The sequence below is a fragment of the Amblyomma maculatum genome, chromosome 1, assembly GCF_055883805.1.
Source record: "Amblyomma maculatum isolate TAMU_Amacu chromosome 1, ASM5588380v1, whole genome shotgun sequence".
NCBI lineage: Eukaryota > Metazoa > Arthropoda > Arachnida > Ixodida > Ixodidae > Amblyomma > Amblyomma maculatum.
In genome coordinates, this window is record NC_139344.1 from 128,106,789 (window position 1) to 128,123,548 (window position 16,760).

The window sequence follows — 16,760 nt, forward strand, 5'->3', positions numbered from 1 at the left end:
AGTGCACTCGGTCGACTCCGTCGCATGTCCCCAGTGCCGTCACCAGCACAGTCATCGCTGCTGTCGCTGCTGCAGCCTGATACTGTGGCATCACTGTCTTCATCATCCGGTGGAGGAATGTAGTTTTCTTTACTGAAGTCATCATCATTCTCGTGGAAAGCTCTTTTCACTGTAGCCCCGCAGGGGGCATCTGTTAAAGCAGATGTTTGCGTGTGCTGTGCGACACCACGGACCCCGAGCACCCACGCTTAGCCGTGCGTGGCATCGCCGTGTCTGGGGAAAAGGGGATCCTGGTGGTTGAGCCGATGCCGAGTGTTTTGGACCTTTAAGGCCCCTCGGCGGAGGCAACACACCACTTTGGCCCACGCTTCCCACAGACGGCACCTCCGGGCTGACCCACCCGGGGGAAATCGGCAGTCGCCTTTTCCTGTCCTCCCCTCCATCTTTCACTTTCCTATCCCCTCTCTTACAACTTTCCTGTCTTCTCTTACCTTTCTTCGTTTCTTCCTACTTCCAGGCGGCGAGGGTTAACCTTGTGTGGCTAACCACCCTGAGTTACGCCATATTGGGTTATAGTTACGGTGTACAGCTGGCGTGGGCAGAACTTGATTGCCAACTCCTGTCCCGTCCCCTCGTTGGGCTCCATGGTGGGTGGCTGGCCCCGCAGCCGAACAATATACTTTTTTTATGGCTTCCTCTTCTTCTTCAACTGATCGCCCTCCTTCGAAACGAGGGCGCACCGACCAAACTGCCCAGTTCTTTTTGAAAACGAAGAGCACCTTCCCACACTTTCATGTAGTTCATAGTGAGCACTCAGAAAAGACAGCAAGACAAGCCTCACCGTTCATTGTCGCAAAGACACTGACTGAAGCTATAGGCAAGGGTTACAAAATCAAGAAGCTTGCAAATGGAGACCTGCTGTTGGAACTTTTATATCATCATCAGTATGAGAAACTCTCAGGAGTCAGCGCTTTTGGTGACATTCCTGTTGTGATTAGCCCACATCGTTCTTTGAATACTGTTCGCGGTGTTCTTTCTGACCAAGATTTAAAGTACATGACAGAGGAGGAGTTGCTGGAAGGGCTGAAAGAGCAACACGTGACAAATGTATACCGAATAAAAATAAGACGTGACAACAAAGAAATCGAGACTAAACACTTTGTCCTTACCTTTGCACTGAGCGTACTCCCCGAGTCTGTGGAGGTGGGGTACACAAAACTCAACCTGAGACCATACATTCCGAACCCACGACGTTGCTTTAACTGCCAGAAGTACGGTCACGGTGCTCAGAGCTGCCGAGGCCGACTCACTTGTGCAAAGTGTGCTGCACATGAGCACCAAACCGATGACTGTCAAGCTCAACCCCATCTCTGTGCAAACTGTCAGGGCAACCATCCTGCTTATTCGCGTAGCTGTCCGGTGTGGAAGACTGAAAAGGACATAATCACTCTAAAGGTAACAGAAAACATCACGTTCACCGAAGCACGCAAACGATATTCAATCCAACACCCTTCCTATTCCTCTGTGGCGCAGCAGGGCGCGGCACCACAGGAGTCTTCAGCACCTACCCAGGCAACGAAAATTGAGTCTGGGGTGGTGCCATCCGCGCCCCTGGTGGAAGTAGCTGGTGCTGCTCCACTACCCCCAAAACAGGCTGCGCTGACCCCCAGGTCAGCGGGCCCGAAGGCCTTGTCCCAAGGGGCAAGGCCTAAAACAAGTGCACCCGTGCCTTCTGCACGAACGTCCAACACATCTGAGGATGTGATGGACACATCTCCCTCCTCGCCGCCGCGTCAGCGGCGGCAAAGCTCTCTCGAGCGAAAACGAAGGGACAAAGTCCCAATAACAGGTCCAAAGGACCCAACTGCCTAGGTTTTTAAACCATCCTCAACTAATATTTTACTATGGCATTTTTAGTTCACTGGAACTGTCGTGGACTTTTAAACAATTACACTGACATAACAGATATATTAGGTTCTTTTTCCCCAGTCGCATTGTGTCTCCAGGAGACAAACCTTGGACCACAGAATAAAAACATCCTTAAAAAGCATCAAGTCTTTCGTTGCGATCGACAAAACCCAAGCAGACTCTCAGGCGGCACTGCTATTGTGGTCCAAGGTGGTTTTCCAACCCGAAAAATCGACCTTAAAACCACATACGAAGCAGTTGCAGTCACAGTGCTCCATTTTAAAGCCATAACAATATGCTCCATTTACATTGACCCTCATCTAACCGTTACACTTCATGACTTAGAAACTCTTTTAATACAACTACCAGAGCCATATCTTTTAGTTGGGGATTTTAATGCTCACTCCTATTTTTGGGGAAGCAGACAAACCGACGTCAGAGGTCAGGTTTTAGAAAGTTTTATTCTGTGCAACAATGTCTGTTTGTTAAATACGGGGAAACACACATACTGCTCTCCAAGCACTGGCAAATTCAGCTGCCTAGATTTGTCTTTTTGTTCACCAAGTGTTTTTACCGATTTTAAATGGGACGTCCTTGACAACCCCTATGGAAGCGATCATCTTCCAGTCATTATCAGCCTAGCATCATCACCATCAATCACCCTAACAAAACCACGGCGCTGGAAGCTAAATTTGGCCGACTGGGCGCTCTTCCGCGAGGAAGCTGCCCTAGAAGAAATCTTTTCGGACAGTTCTGATGTGGATAAATTAAATGAAACTTTCACAGCACGTATTATTGCCGCCGCTTACCTAGCCATTCCACGGACTTCCGGTGTGGTGCGACAAAATCGTAAAGCATGGTATACGCAAGAATGTAGAAAAGCAAAAAAGGAACAAAATAAAGCATGGGGAATTTTACGCCGCTACCCAACACATGAAAACCTGATAAATTTCAAGAAGGCAAAATCTAAAGCTCGGTATATCCGCCGCACAGCTGAAAAGCAATCATGGCAGAGGTATGTATCTTCTATCAACAGCTCAGTTACATCCAAGGACATGTGGGAAAAAGTACATAAACTAGATGGAAAGTACTCCCCCTTCACAGTTCCATTTTTCACAACCTCTGGTGCACAAACCAGTATAGAAGAACAAGCAGACATATTGGGAGAATATTTTGCTGCAGTTTCAAGCTCTACGCACTATACACAATCTTTTTTAAAGTATAAATCAACAGTTGAAAAACAAAAACTCCCAATGACTGGTAGCATGAATGAACCTTTTAATGCTTTAATTACACTAGAAGAAATACATAGAGTACTGTCAGCTGGCAAACACACTGCACCAGGACCTGATGATGTGCACTACGAAATGTTAGCCCATTTATCAGAAACCTCTGTAGAAGCATTGTTAAAACTGTTTAACAAAATCTGGATATCCGGAAAAATTCCTGAGTCCTGGAAGAAGGCCATTGTAGTGCCACTTTTGAAGCCTGGAAAGTCTCCAAATTCTCCAGGTAGTTACAGGCCAATAGCCCTGACGAGCTGTCTTGCAAAGTGCTTTGAAAGTATTCTAAATATAAGATTGATGTTTGTCCTCGAATCCCAAAAACTGCTTGACACTCACCAGTGTGGCTTCAGGAAAACATGTTCCACTACTGACCACCTTGTCCGCCTCGAAAATACAGTTCGAGAAGCGTTTCTACATAAGCAACACTGCCTTGCCGTCTTTTTTGACCTTGAAAAAGCCTACGACACCACATGGAGGTTTGGGATCCTGCGAGATTTGGGAGAGCTTGGAATTCGCGGCAGGATGCTAAAATGTCTAGCTGACTTTCTACATAATCGATCCTTCCAAGTACGTCTTGGTTCCGTACTTTCTAAAAACTTCACACAAGAAACTGGAGTGCCCCAAGGGTGCATTTTAAGTACCACGCTTTTCATAGTAAAAATGAACTCTATAGCTAAAGTAATACCGAAATCCATTATGTATTCAGTTTACGTAGACGATTTGCAAATTGCGTGCACATCATCAAACGTAACTACATGTGAGAGGCAGATTCAGCTAACTGTAAATAAGCTGGCATCATGGGCAGATAAAAATGGTTTCAAGTTTTCCACGCAAAAGTCTGTGGCTGTTCTCTTTTCTCTTAGACGAGGACTGCACACTGACCCCGCCATCTACCTAAATGAAATCACACTACCAGTAAAACACGAACACAAATTTCTAGGTTTAACATTTGATAGGAAGCTCTCTTTTCTTCCTCACATAAACGTCCTGAAAAAGAAAGCTTCCAAATCTCTGAATATACTCAAAGTCCTCTCACGCAAACACTGGGGGTCTGACCGGACGTGCCTTTTACACATCTACCGCACAGTCATTCGCTCTTGCCTAGACTATGGCTGCATTGTATACGGATCAGCAAGACCTTCATATTTGAAGCGCTTGGACCCTGTACATAATTCAGGCTTGCGTCTTTCTACTGGTGCTTATAGGACATCACCTATCGCAAGCCTTTATGTAGACACCAACGAACCATCCCTAGAACTTAGAAGGACCATGCTCACATTTTCATATATCCTGAAAATACGCTCCCTACCAAAACATATATGCTACCCCATTGTCACTAAATGTGCCTCCAGAATATTGTCCAAAAATAGGCCTCAGTCAATCAAACCCTTGTTACTTCGATTTGAGGATAAATGCAAAGAATTAGGAATACTAAACGCCCTCCCCAATATTGCATCAAGGCAAAATTCACTGCCACCATGGTACAGCCTTCCTGTTGTGTGCGATTTCACACTAACTCAGTTTTCTAAACATAAAACACCACCTGAACACATCCTGCAAGAATTTCTAGCTCTTAAAGGAAAGTATGACAATTGCACACAATTTTACACGGATGGATCCAAGACAACAAAACACGTCGGAAGTGCAATAGTGCATGGAAAATGGGAAAAAACTGTGAGATTACCTCAATGTGCAAGTATTTTTACAGCTGAATGTTATGCTCTGGCAGTGGCTGTAAGCAAAATAGTAAACGAGAACATTACAAACAGTATTATATACACAGACTCCTTAAGTGTTCTCACAGCCCTTCACCACAAAAATGCAGTTGTACCACTACTCGGAGAAATCATACACAACATATCAACAGCCTCTGCTCGAGGACATAAAATAACGTTTTGTTGGGTCCCGAGTCATGTCGGCATTAGAGGCAATGAGAGAGCAGACTTTTGCGCTGCCCAGGCCCATGGAAAACGAATAAAGAACATAGACATGCCATACAGAGACTGTATGATGCTGGTGCACAACAAGCTAAAGGACGAATGGCAGTCATCATGGAGTAAGGAGGTAAATAATAAACTGCGGTTGGTGAAGCCCACTTTAGGGGAATGGAAATCATGTCGCAATCAAGAACGTTTTATAGAAGTGATTTTATGCCGTCTCCGCATTGGCCACACGCATATGACGCACAATTTTTTGTTGAGAAAAGAAAACAAACCTTTGTGTGAAGAATGCGGACAGCAACTCACCATAAACCACGTTTTACTTTCATGCACAAGATTTGAAATGCTAAGGAAAAAGTATTTTACTCGATTTTATGATGAACACATTCCTTTCCATCCAGCTTTGATTTTAGGTGAAAGCGGACTTGTCGATCTATCATGTGTTTTTAGCTTTTTAAAGGAAGCAAATGTTTTACGGAAACTGTAGAATAAATAGTGTACGCCATTTACAACCTTGTGCTTGGCGCATGATAGCCTGAGCTGCTTATGCGCCATTAAACCCAACACAACACAACACACAACACACTCTTTTCACTGTAGAAAACACTCGGCGAGAACGCTGCCAGGCTGTGCTGCGCTAGGCATGCAAACAATGGAACGCTCAGGTGCTCGCTCATTCCGAATCTTCAAAGCACATTTCTGCTGCCCTCTAGTTTAAAAAGACACAACACACAAGGTTAAAGGATCTAAGAGACTGCGCATGCTGTGTAACAAGAAAAAATGTGCACAATTATCTTGGGAAAAGCTTGTCGAGCGATGCCCAACAGCGAACCGCCGTGTCGCATTGTCGGCCAAGGGCCTAAGGACTGCAAATGGTTAATGTTGATATCTAATTTTGGTTGGGTGAATAATGTGGACAGTGTTGATTCATGTTGCTTCTTTTATTATTATTATTTCCAGGAAACAGGCCAGGACCTTGTTGTTCCTGACCATCAGACAAGGTGTCCTGCTGCTATCGAGTTTGGCCAGTTTGAAATCCAGACATGGTACTCGTCCCCCTACCCTCAAGAGTATGCCAGGTAGTGCCAGTGCACATCGCAAGATTATTTTTTCTTTTTCTACTTCTGCTTTTGTTTTTTCTTATGCATCCCTTTTTGTCCCGACATTTCACTTTAGGCTTCCAAAGCTCTTCCTCTGCGAGTTCTGCCTCAAGTACATGAAGAGCCGGAATATATTGTCTAGACATATGGTAAGGCCGTCTTGTAAGACGTGCAGTTTCTTTTTATTCATTTCTTCTTTGTTTTATGCAGCTGCCCATCGATAGTACTGCGCTTAGAGTGCATGTTAATGCAACTGCAGTGTTCCGTTCTTGTGTAATAATGCAGCGAGCTATTTTTAGCCTGACCTGTGTTCTTTGCTGGAGCTTTGTGTTTGAAGTGAGCCAATGTTCTTGTTTGCAGCAAAAGTGCTCCTGGTTTCACCCACCAGCCACGGAGATATACCGAAAGGGCGAGGTATCCGTGTTTGAGGTGGATGGCAATGTGAGCAAGATCTACTGCCAGAATCTGTGCTTGCTGGCCAAGCTCTTCTTGGACCACAAGACCCTCTACTATGATGTGGAGCCCTTCCTTTTTTATGTGCTGACCAAGAACGATGCCAAGGGCTGCCACCTAGTGGGGTACTTCTCCAAGGTATGTCAGTTGGGGTTTACAGCTTTTCCTGCTACTCGTTGGTTGTTCAGATTGTCTGTTGTGACTTCCAAAATATTTCTAGATGCCTCATAACGCCTGTGAATTGACTAAGGTTTCAAATAAAATACTTCAAGTTTTCATTGTTTTGCTGCTCATTTATTTAGTATTTCACTAACTTAAGAGTGGATTCGGTATGGTGGCCTTGAGAAGGACTACTTGTGGGGCTATTCTAGGCAGAATTTGCTTATTTTTAATTTGCTGATGGTGGAAATGTGTTAGGATATAGTCGTTTATCGCTCAAGGGTATGAGCTATAAAGGAATAAACTAGAGACTATGAAGAAATTGCTTGGTGACAGCCACTACTGAGACAGTTATTCATGAAACTGTTCATGCATTGTTTATGCTTTCTAATCAATTTGCCAAACTGTGTTTGTCAGCAGTCTCAAATTACGCAGGCCTGTCTAGGCTGTACAAATTATCCTTTCCTTGGCATTTGATAAAAACTGTGGTCATGGTCGATGGCTGCACAGAAATTTTTTTTCTTTGCCCTAAGTATATGCAGGTAAACCTGGATATCCCTGTACATTAAAATTTTTCTGTTCTTTTGTACTGCCCTATTGAAATGTTATTGTGAACTTCATGCAACGATGCAGTAGTTGAACTTGAGTAGAACCTCGCTGTAGTAAAATCAAACAGTAAAAACTCTGGTATAGCAAAGTGAAAGTGCATTCCCATTTTGACTTCCAGCGTTGACTGTACATTTTTATTTTTTTTTTTTCAGTAGTAAATATATTTTTAGTAAAAAAAAAACTGCTATAATAAAGAGCATCTGGTTGTGGCAACATACTTCTTAAGGAATGATGACACTGTGACTTGCATGCACTCTAGGGTCACTAGGCCAACGTCTGTATGTAAATGAATATTGAAGATAAAATGGTGCTCTTTGATATGGCTTAATCACCAGACTTGGGAACTGTGCAGGGAAGCTCATTTTGTTAAGGTGTTAGGGCTGTGAGGCGGAGTGTTCTGGCCACATTGGAAAGAAAAACAAAAAAGAAATAAAGCTGCCTATGACCATAGGAAGAAGGTGGCGCAGACCACTGAGAAAATAATACAGTAATAGGGTGTCTACCGACCGGGAAAACTGGGAAAACTGGGAATTGTCAGGGAATTTTAAGATGCCGGGAAAGGTCAGGGAATTGTCAGGGATATTTCTAAAAAGATTGCAGAGTCAGGGAAATTTCCCAATGACCGCACGCCCGCATGTACCAGTAGCCCCATGAGACGCCACGAGCGCAATGAAGTTAACGCTTTAAAAGTGAAGTGCGGCTGTGACGGCGTGGCGGCGTGTTCGCACTGGTCTCCGAGATTCCCGTCGCGTCGGTGCGTGACACTATACTAGATGGCGCGTGCCACCACTCAAAGTATCATCATCACCTAATCGTTATTTTTCATCTCTCCTCTTAGAGGCACTTGCATAGCACTCCATTCGTTCGTAGTAGTTGCCGCTCTTGCGTTTCCGTTTCCCGACCAAGCACACTTGGCTCTGCGTGCACGCTACGATCTTTCCTACCACGTGCGTTTCGACCTTCAGTTTGAAAGTTCGTGTTGTGCTCCTGAAGTGAACATATGTGTGGAAGTGACGATGTCACTGTCAAAGAAATGCTGCTTCAACCCCGACTAGACAAGCCCGGAAATCTCCGCGCATGCAAATTGGATTAGGCCTGTGCCAAATGACCCAAATAGTGCTCGCTGCACAATGTGCTGCAAGAAGTTCTCCTTGAGCAACATGGGGAAAACGACAATTACTAGCCATGCTGAGAGTAAGAAACATCAAGCTGCTATGAAATCTCAGCAAAGCCCTTCCCAGACTCGGGTCGTCTCATTTTTCGAGACTGTGACAAATAGCGGCTCGCCTTCCGCAGTGCCAACGAGTGCTTCGTTCGGAGGTAGCGCTAGTGCTTGTAGCGCTCCGGAGCTGCGTCCAGCCACCACCACGGAAGCACTTAGCCCCTCTGTGAAAACATCAGTGAGTAGCTTTCTATTGAAGAATGAAGTTACTAAGGCCGAGATCATGTGGTGCTTGAACACTGTAATGACCCATGGATCTTTTCGATCAGCGGCAGCCTCTGCCTCTCTGTTTTCGTTTATGTTCCCTACATGTGAGGTCGCCACTAAAATTCAGCTTGGAAAGGACAAAGTCGGATATACAATTTGTCATGGTATTGGTCCATACTTTCAAGAGAAGTTGCTGACAAACCTTTCTAGCCTTCCTTATTTAGTGGTTGCATTTGATGAGTCGCTCAACAAAGTCACTCAGAAAGAACAGATGGATGTACTGATCAGGTACTGGGACCAAACTGATGCCACTGTGAAAACACGCTACCTAACTTCGTGTTTCTTGGGGCACACCACCGCAGAAGATTTGGCTGTTGCTTTTAGAAAAGCCACAGAAGGTATTAATCAAACGAAGATACTACAAGTGTCAATGGACGGGCCAAATGTGAACTTGAAGTTTCTGAGGTCCCTCAAACAAGAACTTAGAGAATCTGACTCAACCCACCAACTTCTTGACATTGGAAGCTGTGGACTCCATGTTGTCAATGGTGCATTTAAAACAGGCCACTCTGCAACGCACTGGGATCTGGTAGCATTTCTTCGTGGGAGCTATAATCTATTCAAGTATGTGCCAGCACGTCGTGCAGACTATATCCACTTCACAGGAAGTGCCCTGTTTTCATTGAAGTTCTGCCCGGTAAGGTGGCTTGAGAATAGCAAGGTGATTTCAAGAGCGCTTGCTATTATTCTGAACTTGGTGAAATACTTGGTGAAAGCTGAGCGTACCCACCGTTCCAATGTTAGGGTATGCTCATTGAGCTCTGCACGGGTGGCATTGACCAACTTTGACAGAAACGAGCAGGGGCTGGACACGCTCTGGTTTGAATTGTGTTCACGCAACCATAAGAAGCTATTTTCCTTCATCAAGATCATTCTTAGCTTGTCCCATGGAAATGCAGCTGTGGAACGAGGGTTCTCAGTCAACAAAGAGTGCCTTGTTGAAAACCTGAAAGAGGAGTCGCTAACTGCACAAAGAGTAGTGTATGACACAGTCGCTATTGGAGGTGTGGCCAAAGTTGAGGTCACAAACACAATGAGCAAATGGTCCGCAGTGCCAATGCCTGATGGAAAGGAAGACCTGCAAAGAAAGAAGCAAGAGAGGTTGGACACATCGGATGCCGAAAGGAAGAAGAGTGGCTGCTCTTGTAAAAGAGCTTAAACAAACGAAGCAAAAGGTCATGGACGATGCACAGTTGCAGGCTGCTTGTCTTGAAGAAATTAATTCTTTAAAACAAGGTCCCTAAAACAGCTGACCAACGTTTTTTTCTCTCTTTGACAGCAGATCGGTTGTTTTGTACACCTGAATAAAATATTTTGCATTGTGCATAATGTCTATCTATGCAATATATTCGTTTTAATGGCATTAGTCGAAACTATTTTTCAGGACTTCGGTCAGGGAATTTAATGGAAATAGTCAGGGAAAACCTGGAAAAGTCAGGGAATTTTAAAAAAACGCTTTAGTAGACACCATGAGTAAAAAATTACAGGACTGTGCTTAAGTCTGCTGAAGAGCGTAAAGGGTGAAAGCCACTTTACAGGACTGTTTTCACTAACTGCATTGTCATTTGTTATGCCTACTATCATCAACTAAATGTTTTCACTACTGTCGTTATGTCACTGACTGCATCGTCGTCGTCATCGCTACTATTATCCTCACGCTAAGCATGAAGAATTAGGATCGCTTTCGCATGAGCCCAGTGTGACCTAATTTACCAATTTTCATAAAGAGACTCCTTTTCCCGCCTCTCCACCCTGACCTTTGTGTGCTCGGCTGGAAATTGGAGGGATAGGGGTTCGATTCCTGGTGGAGACAGATTTTTTTATTTTTTTTTTCTTAACTGTCAGTTCGTGCGAACATTTCCTGCGCACATTTTCGCAGCCCATGAGCCTAGAAAGGCTTTCACCTTAAAAGTGCAGTGAGGAGTAGGGAAGGGAAGCAAGGAGGAAATGTTGGCAGCGCTAAGCAGTGAAAGGCAGAGGCAGGGCAGCTTAACGTTGGTGGTTCTGCTGCACTTTGTTTTATTGCGCTTTCCTTAACTGTTTCCTTGTAAATAGTGTTGAGGCCGCAGAATGCAATGGCACGTCACGCATAGCTTTGGTTGTAGCTATGCGTGACGTGTGAACCCCCCCCTTGCTGCCGCTCTTTCCGCCTGATTCTGGCCCCAACATTGTAGCACCGATGCACTCCTGTAGCAGAGGCAGCATAGACACAAGACGAGGGCAAAGCCTATTTCCTCAGGGCACTGTAGTAGAACATAACAAGAGAAGGGACGTGTGTGAAGAAGTGGATGGGACTTTCCCGTGCATCATATGGTACCTCCCGTAGTCATGTTCAGTCTGAGGATGTTTCAGTTATGGAACCACTGCAGCACCTTTGAGTAGACAAGGAAAATAAATGTGTGCAACGGAGATATTTAGTCGTTAGCCAGCAAGAGGGGTGCCATATAAGATCTTTCAATATGTGGTTTACCCACTGTAGTTGCCTGCAGGGAAGGTACCAGCATCACTTGTGCTTGCTATTATGCTTGTCAAGGTTGACTTGTCAACTGTTATGGCATGAAAAGTGTCCCCTAGTTTGTATGCTTTTGAAAGATGTCTAAATAGCTGCACTTTAGTATACATTCCTGATTATTAGATGAAAATTGGCCTTTATTAGATAATCAATGGTGTGCTGCCTTAATTCAGTGAACAATCCCACAAGTGTATACAGACCAGTGCAGTTTGGGGATTTCTGGTTCCCAGTGCTGTCGTGTTGCCTGCTCCTGACACAGACAATGATACTTGATGGCTCTTCAGATTTGTTACTGGGCAAACGTACTTGTGAGAACTCTTGCAAAATTAATTTTTACCACCAAGCTGTGGCAGCAACTTGTAGTTGTGGCTGCGAGCTGTTAATGGCACAGAACAAATGACTAGTTGACCAGCCAATGAGGGACTAGTTTGCAGCGTTTCACAGTGTTGTGTCGGTTTCATGAACATTGCCAGTACACAAGACAGATTGTGCATGTCTGGTATTTGGGTGCAATGCTGATGCCACATATCTGTGCCCTTTTAGGAGAAGCACTGCCAGCAGAGGTACAACGTGTCGTGCATCATGACCATGCCGCAGTACCAGAGGCAGGGGTTTGGACGCTTTCTCATTGACTTTAGTAAGTGCAAGTTCTCTTAATAAATCCATGCAGTGTGGATGATGAAAGGCATTGCATTGAGATGCTCTGTCTCTGCAGGCTACCTGCTGTCCCGGAAGGAGGGGTTGACTGGGACACCCGAGAAACCCCTCTCTGACCTGGGCCGCATCAGCTACATGTCTTATTGGAAAAGCATTCTCCTCGAGTTCCTCAACAACTATAAGGACACTAATATCTCCATTCAGTGTACGTGTCTTCAGGGGTATGATTGCTGTGGCAGGCCTCTGCATTTGGGCGCTTGCATCTTTTTATGAAATGTTGGTAGTGCTCAGCTCACCCTCACTTTGACATGCATTTAGTTGTAGCAGCTGTTACACAGGCTACCGTGGAAGATTGTTGTGCATTGTACCTGGGCAGAAATTCATTTTAACTTCACATCTTTGAAGCTGCATTGTTGCCAGACCTACTAAAATTGCTGCTGCTGTTAATCAGCCAGTGCTTACTGGGCCATTGCTGTACAAATGCCGGAGATATCATTGAAAAGAAGCTTTAAAAAGGAGATGGTTGGTAAAAAAATATGGTTGGAGATGGCTGGTAAAATAATATACATACAGTCGAGTCCACTTATAACAATATTCAAGTGCCACAAAATTTTCATTGTTATAACTGATAATTGTTATAAACGGTTTGCACGAAAAAAAAGCATAACAACTGCAGAAAGGGGTCACAGACGGCAAGTGACATGCGAGCTCCGCCGAGACATCGTTTTGGTGGCCCCGAAAGGGGTCTTGTAAAAAATATGAGATGGTTGCCGCGGCTGCCCCTCGGCTTGAGAAATCCCTGAAGTAACGCTGGGGTGAAGAGAGAGAGAAAGACGAAACTTTTATTTAAAAGAAGAGGAGATTGGAGCACGCAGGCCCCTGGGGTGAAATCGCCGCAAGCATCTCACCACGTACATCTCACTGGCTTGTACGAGAATACCCCATGTCCGTTAACCTTGCTTGCCTCACGCGAAGCATGTCGACATCCTTCTCCATGGCATCTAGGTACACTACGTATTGCAGCGGAAGGTCCCTCGCGAAAACAAAGCCCCAGAGGGACTGAATCAACTGCAGGGCCTTTTGCGAGAACAACGTTGAGGCAGCCTGCCCTACCGCGTTGCTGTCGTCGTCGGGCGCCTTGTCGAACGCGTTTGCACCCACTGTCAAGTGAGGACTTTTCTTTGTCGAACTTCTCAGAGGAGCGGATGATCGTCGACACCGTCAGTTGCGATAGTGCGTACTCCTTTGCGATACTGCACTTGTCGTCTCCAAATCGATAGCCGTGCGCTTTCTTTTCACCGGCAATGTTGTCCGATAATCAGCGGATGGATCAGCCATCTTACGTTTCGGCGGCAATTCAAACGAGACGAAGAAACCGCGTGGCCAGGAACGACTTCGACGCAATCAACTTGCACAAACAACCAAATCCGTTTGCAGAACTGCGCAAAATAAGGGGCGAGCGGGTGAGTGAGCGGATCAGCAGATCAGCGGATCAGGAGATCAGAAGTCCATTTGTGTTTCGGAGGGTGGCGCAGCGCAGAGCTATGAGCGCAGTCCATTTGTGTTCCGAGGGGTGGAAGGGCAGCGGGAGAAAGGCACCCGGGATTACAATGCGGAGAAGGCCAGAAAACAGGTTTTGTTGTATGAGCACGTGAGGAGGGTGTAGCAGCTGGAATTTTTCTTTTTTTTTTCTTTTCAAGGATTTTGCATTCAACTACCTTTTGGCACGATAACTCAGGAGCGAGACTTCATACAGCAGGTTTTCATTGTTGTAACCGATATATTGTTAAAACCGGTATTGTTATAAGTGGAGTTGACTGTATATATATATTTCATTTCATATATTTAAAAAAACTAGTCGAGTCACCCGGCTAGTTTTTTCTGCCACTGGGGTGCAGCTAGCTTTTACAAGGATGGAAATAAGGCGAGGGAACAAGTCCTTGCGGCACTAAGCGTAAATGCCAAGGTTGTTGTGCAGTGTTGCCCCAAACCAGATGGGCAATGCTAGGGCAGCCAAAGCAGACTGCCGGGCCTTGGTACTATTGAAGCACAGAGGAGAGCATAGATAAGCAGACAGAAAGGCTTTGTTAAACCAGCTAAAGGTGATGGAGGCAAAGGATATGTCCCAGGTGCATTTTAGGGTTGTGTGAAAGCTAAGGTTGTTGTACAGTGTTGCCCCAAACCAGATGGGCAATGCTAGGGCAGCCAAAGCAGACTGCCGGGCCTTGGTACTATTGAAGCACAGAGGAGAGCATAGATAAGCAGACAGAAAGGCTTTGTTAAACTAGCTAAATGTGATGGAGGCAAAGGATATGTCCCAGGTGTATTTTAGGGTTGTGTAAAAGCTTTAAAGAAGGCAAGCTCAAGTTCTGCTATATGCTCTTCTGGCTACTCACTACAAATGTTTTTTTCATCAAGCATTAGAAAAAAAAAAATCAGAAGTCTCTCGTGTGGTTTAATATGTTGAGAATGTTGTGTATAGAAAATGGCAACAGATAAGCTTACCTGTAACCTGTGCACATGAATGTGGGGCTTCTGCAGTAGCACTGCACTTCCTGTTCTTGCTGCCACTTGGTGTCACTAAACCTAACTTGCTTTGCATTGACGCTAGCACTGTCCGCTAGAGTATCGGTGCGCTGTCATGGTGCCATAGTCACTGCAACACATCAGCAGTGGATGCCACGTCGGTGCCTAGCTTCCTGTAAATCCAATGTATACTCAGTTTTAGCTTTGTGCGGGAAAAAGCGCTGGATTTCTCTGTGCTACGAGGTTTTAAAAAAGTTTTTCGTTGATTCAGAAACTGATATGGCATAGTCTTGTACTCGGCTTCAAACTCCCTATTGGCACTAAAAACCAGACTATGTTAATTAAATAGTTAATTAGATAATTTTATATAATTTGTTACATAATTACAGAGGTTTAGCAGAAAATTGTGTTCACTGATGCTGAGAGTTGGTTCCTCCAATTTTTTTTCTATTTCGAATTTATTTTTATCTTTCTTTGAGGATTGAGAGTGTGGATCCACAAGAGGAGCTGCTGATGGGAAGTCATTACTGCTTTTGTGTGTGCCCCCCACCACTCTGTTTAAAAAGGCTTTTCATTTCATTTTGTCAGTTGTGTAAGTTGTTACTGTTTTCTGCAGGTCTGTCTTCATCAACTGGTCTTAATATTCATGATATTGCAACTACCCTGCAGCATCTGAACATGTTCAAAATGACAAAATCTGAGAAAAGCCGGTAAGTAATTTTTGTAGTTGCCCACAGCTTTCTCTGGAGGCTAGCGTTTTATCAATGCTCAATAGATACTTGTGTGCCTCATGCTGCAGCATAGTCATCAGCATTGACAAGCAGATGATCAGTGAGCATATGGCAAAGGTTCATGCTGGAAAGGACCGGAGGATTGTCTTGGACCCTGAGTGCCTTCGCTGGACACCCCTGGTCACTCAGCCACAGTTCAGGGATGAAGAACCCGAGGTAACATTTTTGCAGATGCTTCTCAGTTTGCAGTGTTAACTGTACGAGAGACGTTCTGCGTGTGTTGTTGCGTGATGTGTACAATGTGGCTCAGAAGGGTGTGCTGTTGAAAATGAGCTCTGTGTAGCGATGTGGTTCACATAAATAGTGGCGGGAGTGCTGTGCCCATTGTGCCAACCTGCGCTGTTTCGGTTAATCTGCTACATGCGGTTTCAGGTGTGTGGTTTTTGATGAACTTGCACCAAACCTGGAGCTGAGGCGCTTGTTTAATGTGCGCTGGCGTGATTCTGGTTTAAAAACTGTCTATATCGCACTTTTATATATTGAGGTATTTCTCAGTGTGAGACTTATGAGAAAGTTGCTTCGAATAAAATTTTCTTCTGCAAAGCTGCTCCAAAATGCTTTTCACCGTTCCCACTTCTACCTAAACTTTCCTAGAGGGGAGGTGCTTTTACTGGGGAGGATTTGAGATAATCTTGCTCCCATTTCTTAGCCCTGTAGAATAGTGGAAAGTTGTGGAGTTTCTTTAAATTTTATTGTCCAAGCTTGTTGTGATTAGTGGTAATGTGATTCTTGTGTTTCTGATGAGTGGCAATGTTGCTTTTAGTTAGCTGCATTTTAAGGCTATTTAATAGCTTCGTTATGCATGACAGTGACGAAGCATGAAGTTTTTTAACCTCATGGCTATCAACTTTAACTAGTTGATGTCTGCTATCTATTCTCACTAGGCTTCAGCACGTTTGTGCACGAATCATGACGTTACACTCCAGCAATAGCATTGATTGCTTTGCAGAAACTGTGTATCTTAGCCTCTTAACCAATTTTGACATACAGTGGAGAAAACAGTTGCAGGTGGGTTTCAAGTGTTACAGGACAAATCCTCGGTCCACATCACCCGTTCGCACCAGTACAGGAATGCAGTCAGAGGCATTGTTCAATGGGAAAAGAAAGCAGAGTTTATTAATAAAACTGTACTGTGCAGGCGGGTTGACTAAACAAGGGAGTCTACATTCACTACACTGGTCACCAAATTCTTAAATGGTTGGCATTCTCTAAAAGTACCTAGCGGGAGGCATGGCTTGGGGAGGAGGAATTGTCCAGTAAAATTCTTGTGGGTCAAACCTTTGGACACACCCTAGCCAAGACAGAATGTTAGTGGTTGGCACGTGCTCTC

At 44.7% G+C, this 16,760-nt stretch overlaps 1 protein-coding gene and 1 pseudogene across 6 annotated transcripts in view; both read left to right on the forward strand.

Moving 5' to 3' along the window:
• Positions 1-16,760, forward strand: part of LOC146203898 (uncharacterized) — a 112,255-nt gene that overhangs the window by 48,711 nt on the left and 46,784 nt on the right. For all 6 annotated transcript variants that reach the window (XM_084588969.1, XM_084588974.1, XM_084588973.1 and 3 more), the window contains 7 exons: positions 6,095-6,213; positions 6,311-6,383; positions 6,595-6,825; positions 12,000-12,093; positions 12,172-12,318; positions 15,256-15,349; positions 15,439-15,586. In XM_084588969.1, coding sequence (XP_084445095.1) covers positions 6,095-6,213; positions 6,311-6,383; positions 6,595-6,825; positions 12,000-12,093; positions 12,172-12,318; positions 15,256-15,349; positions 15,439-15,586 — 906 coding nt within the window. The remainder of the gene's footprint in view (positions 1-6,094; positions 6,214-6,310; positions 6,384-6,594; positions 6,826-11,999; positions 12,094-12,171; positions 12,319-15,255; positions 15,350-15,438; positions 15,587-16,760) is intronic.
• Positions 7,675-10,853, forward strand: LOC146203899 (uncharacterized; annotated as a pseudogene).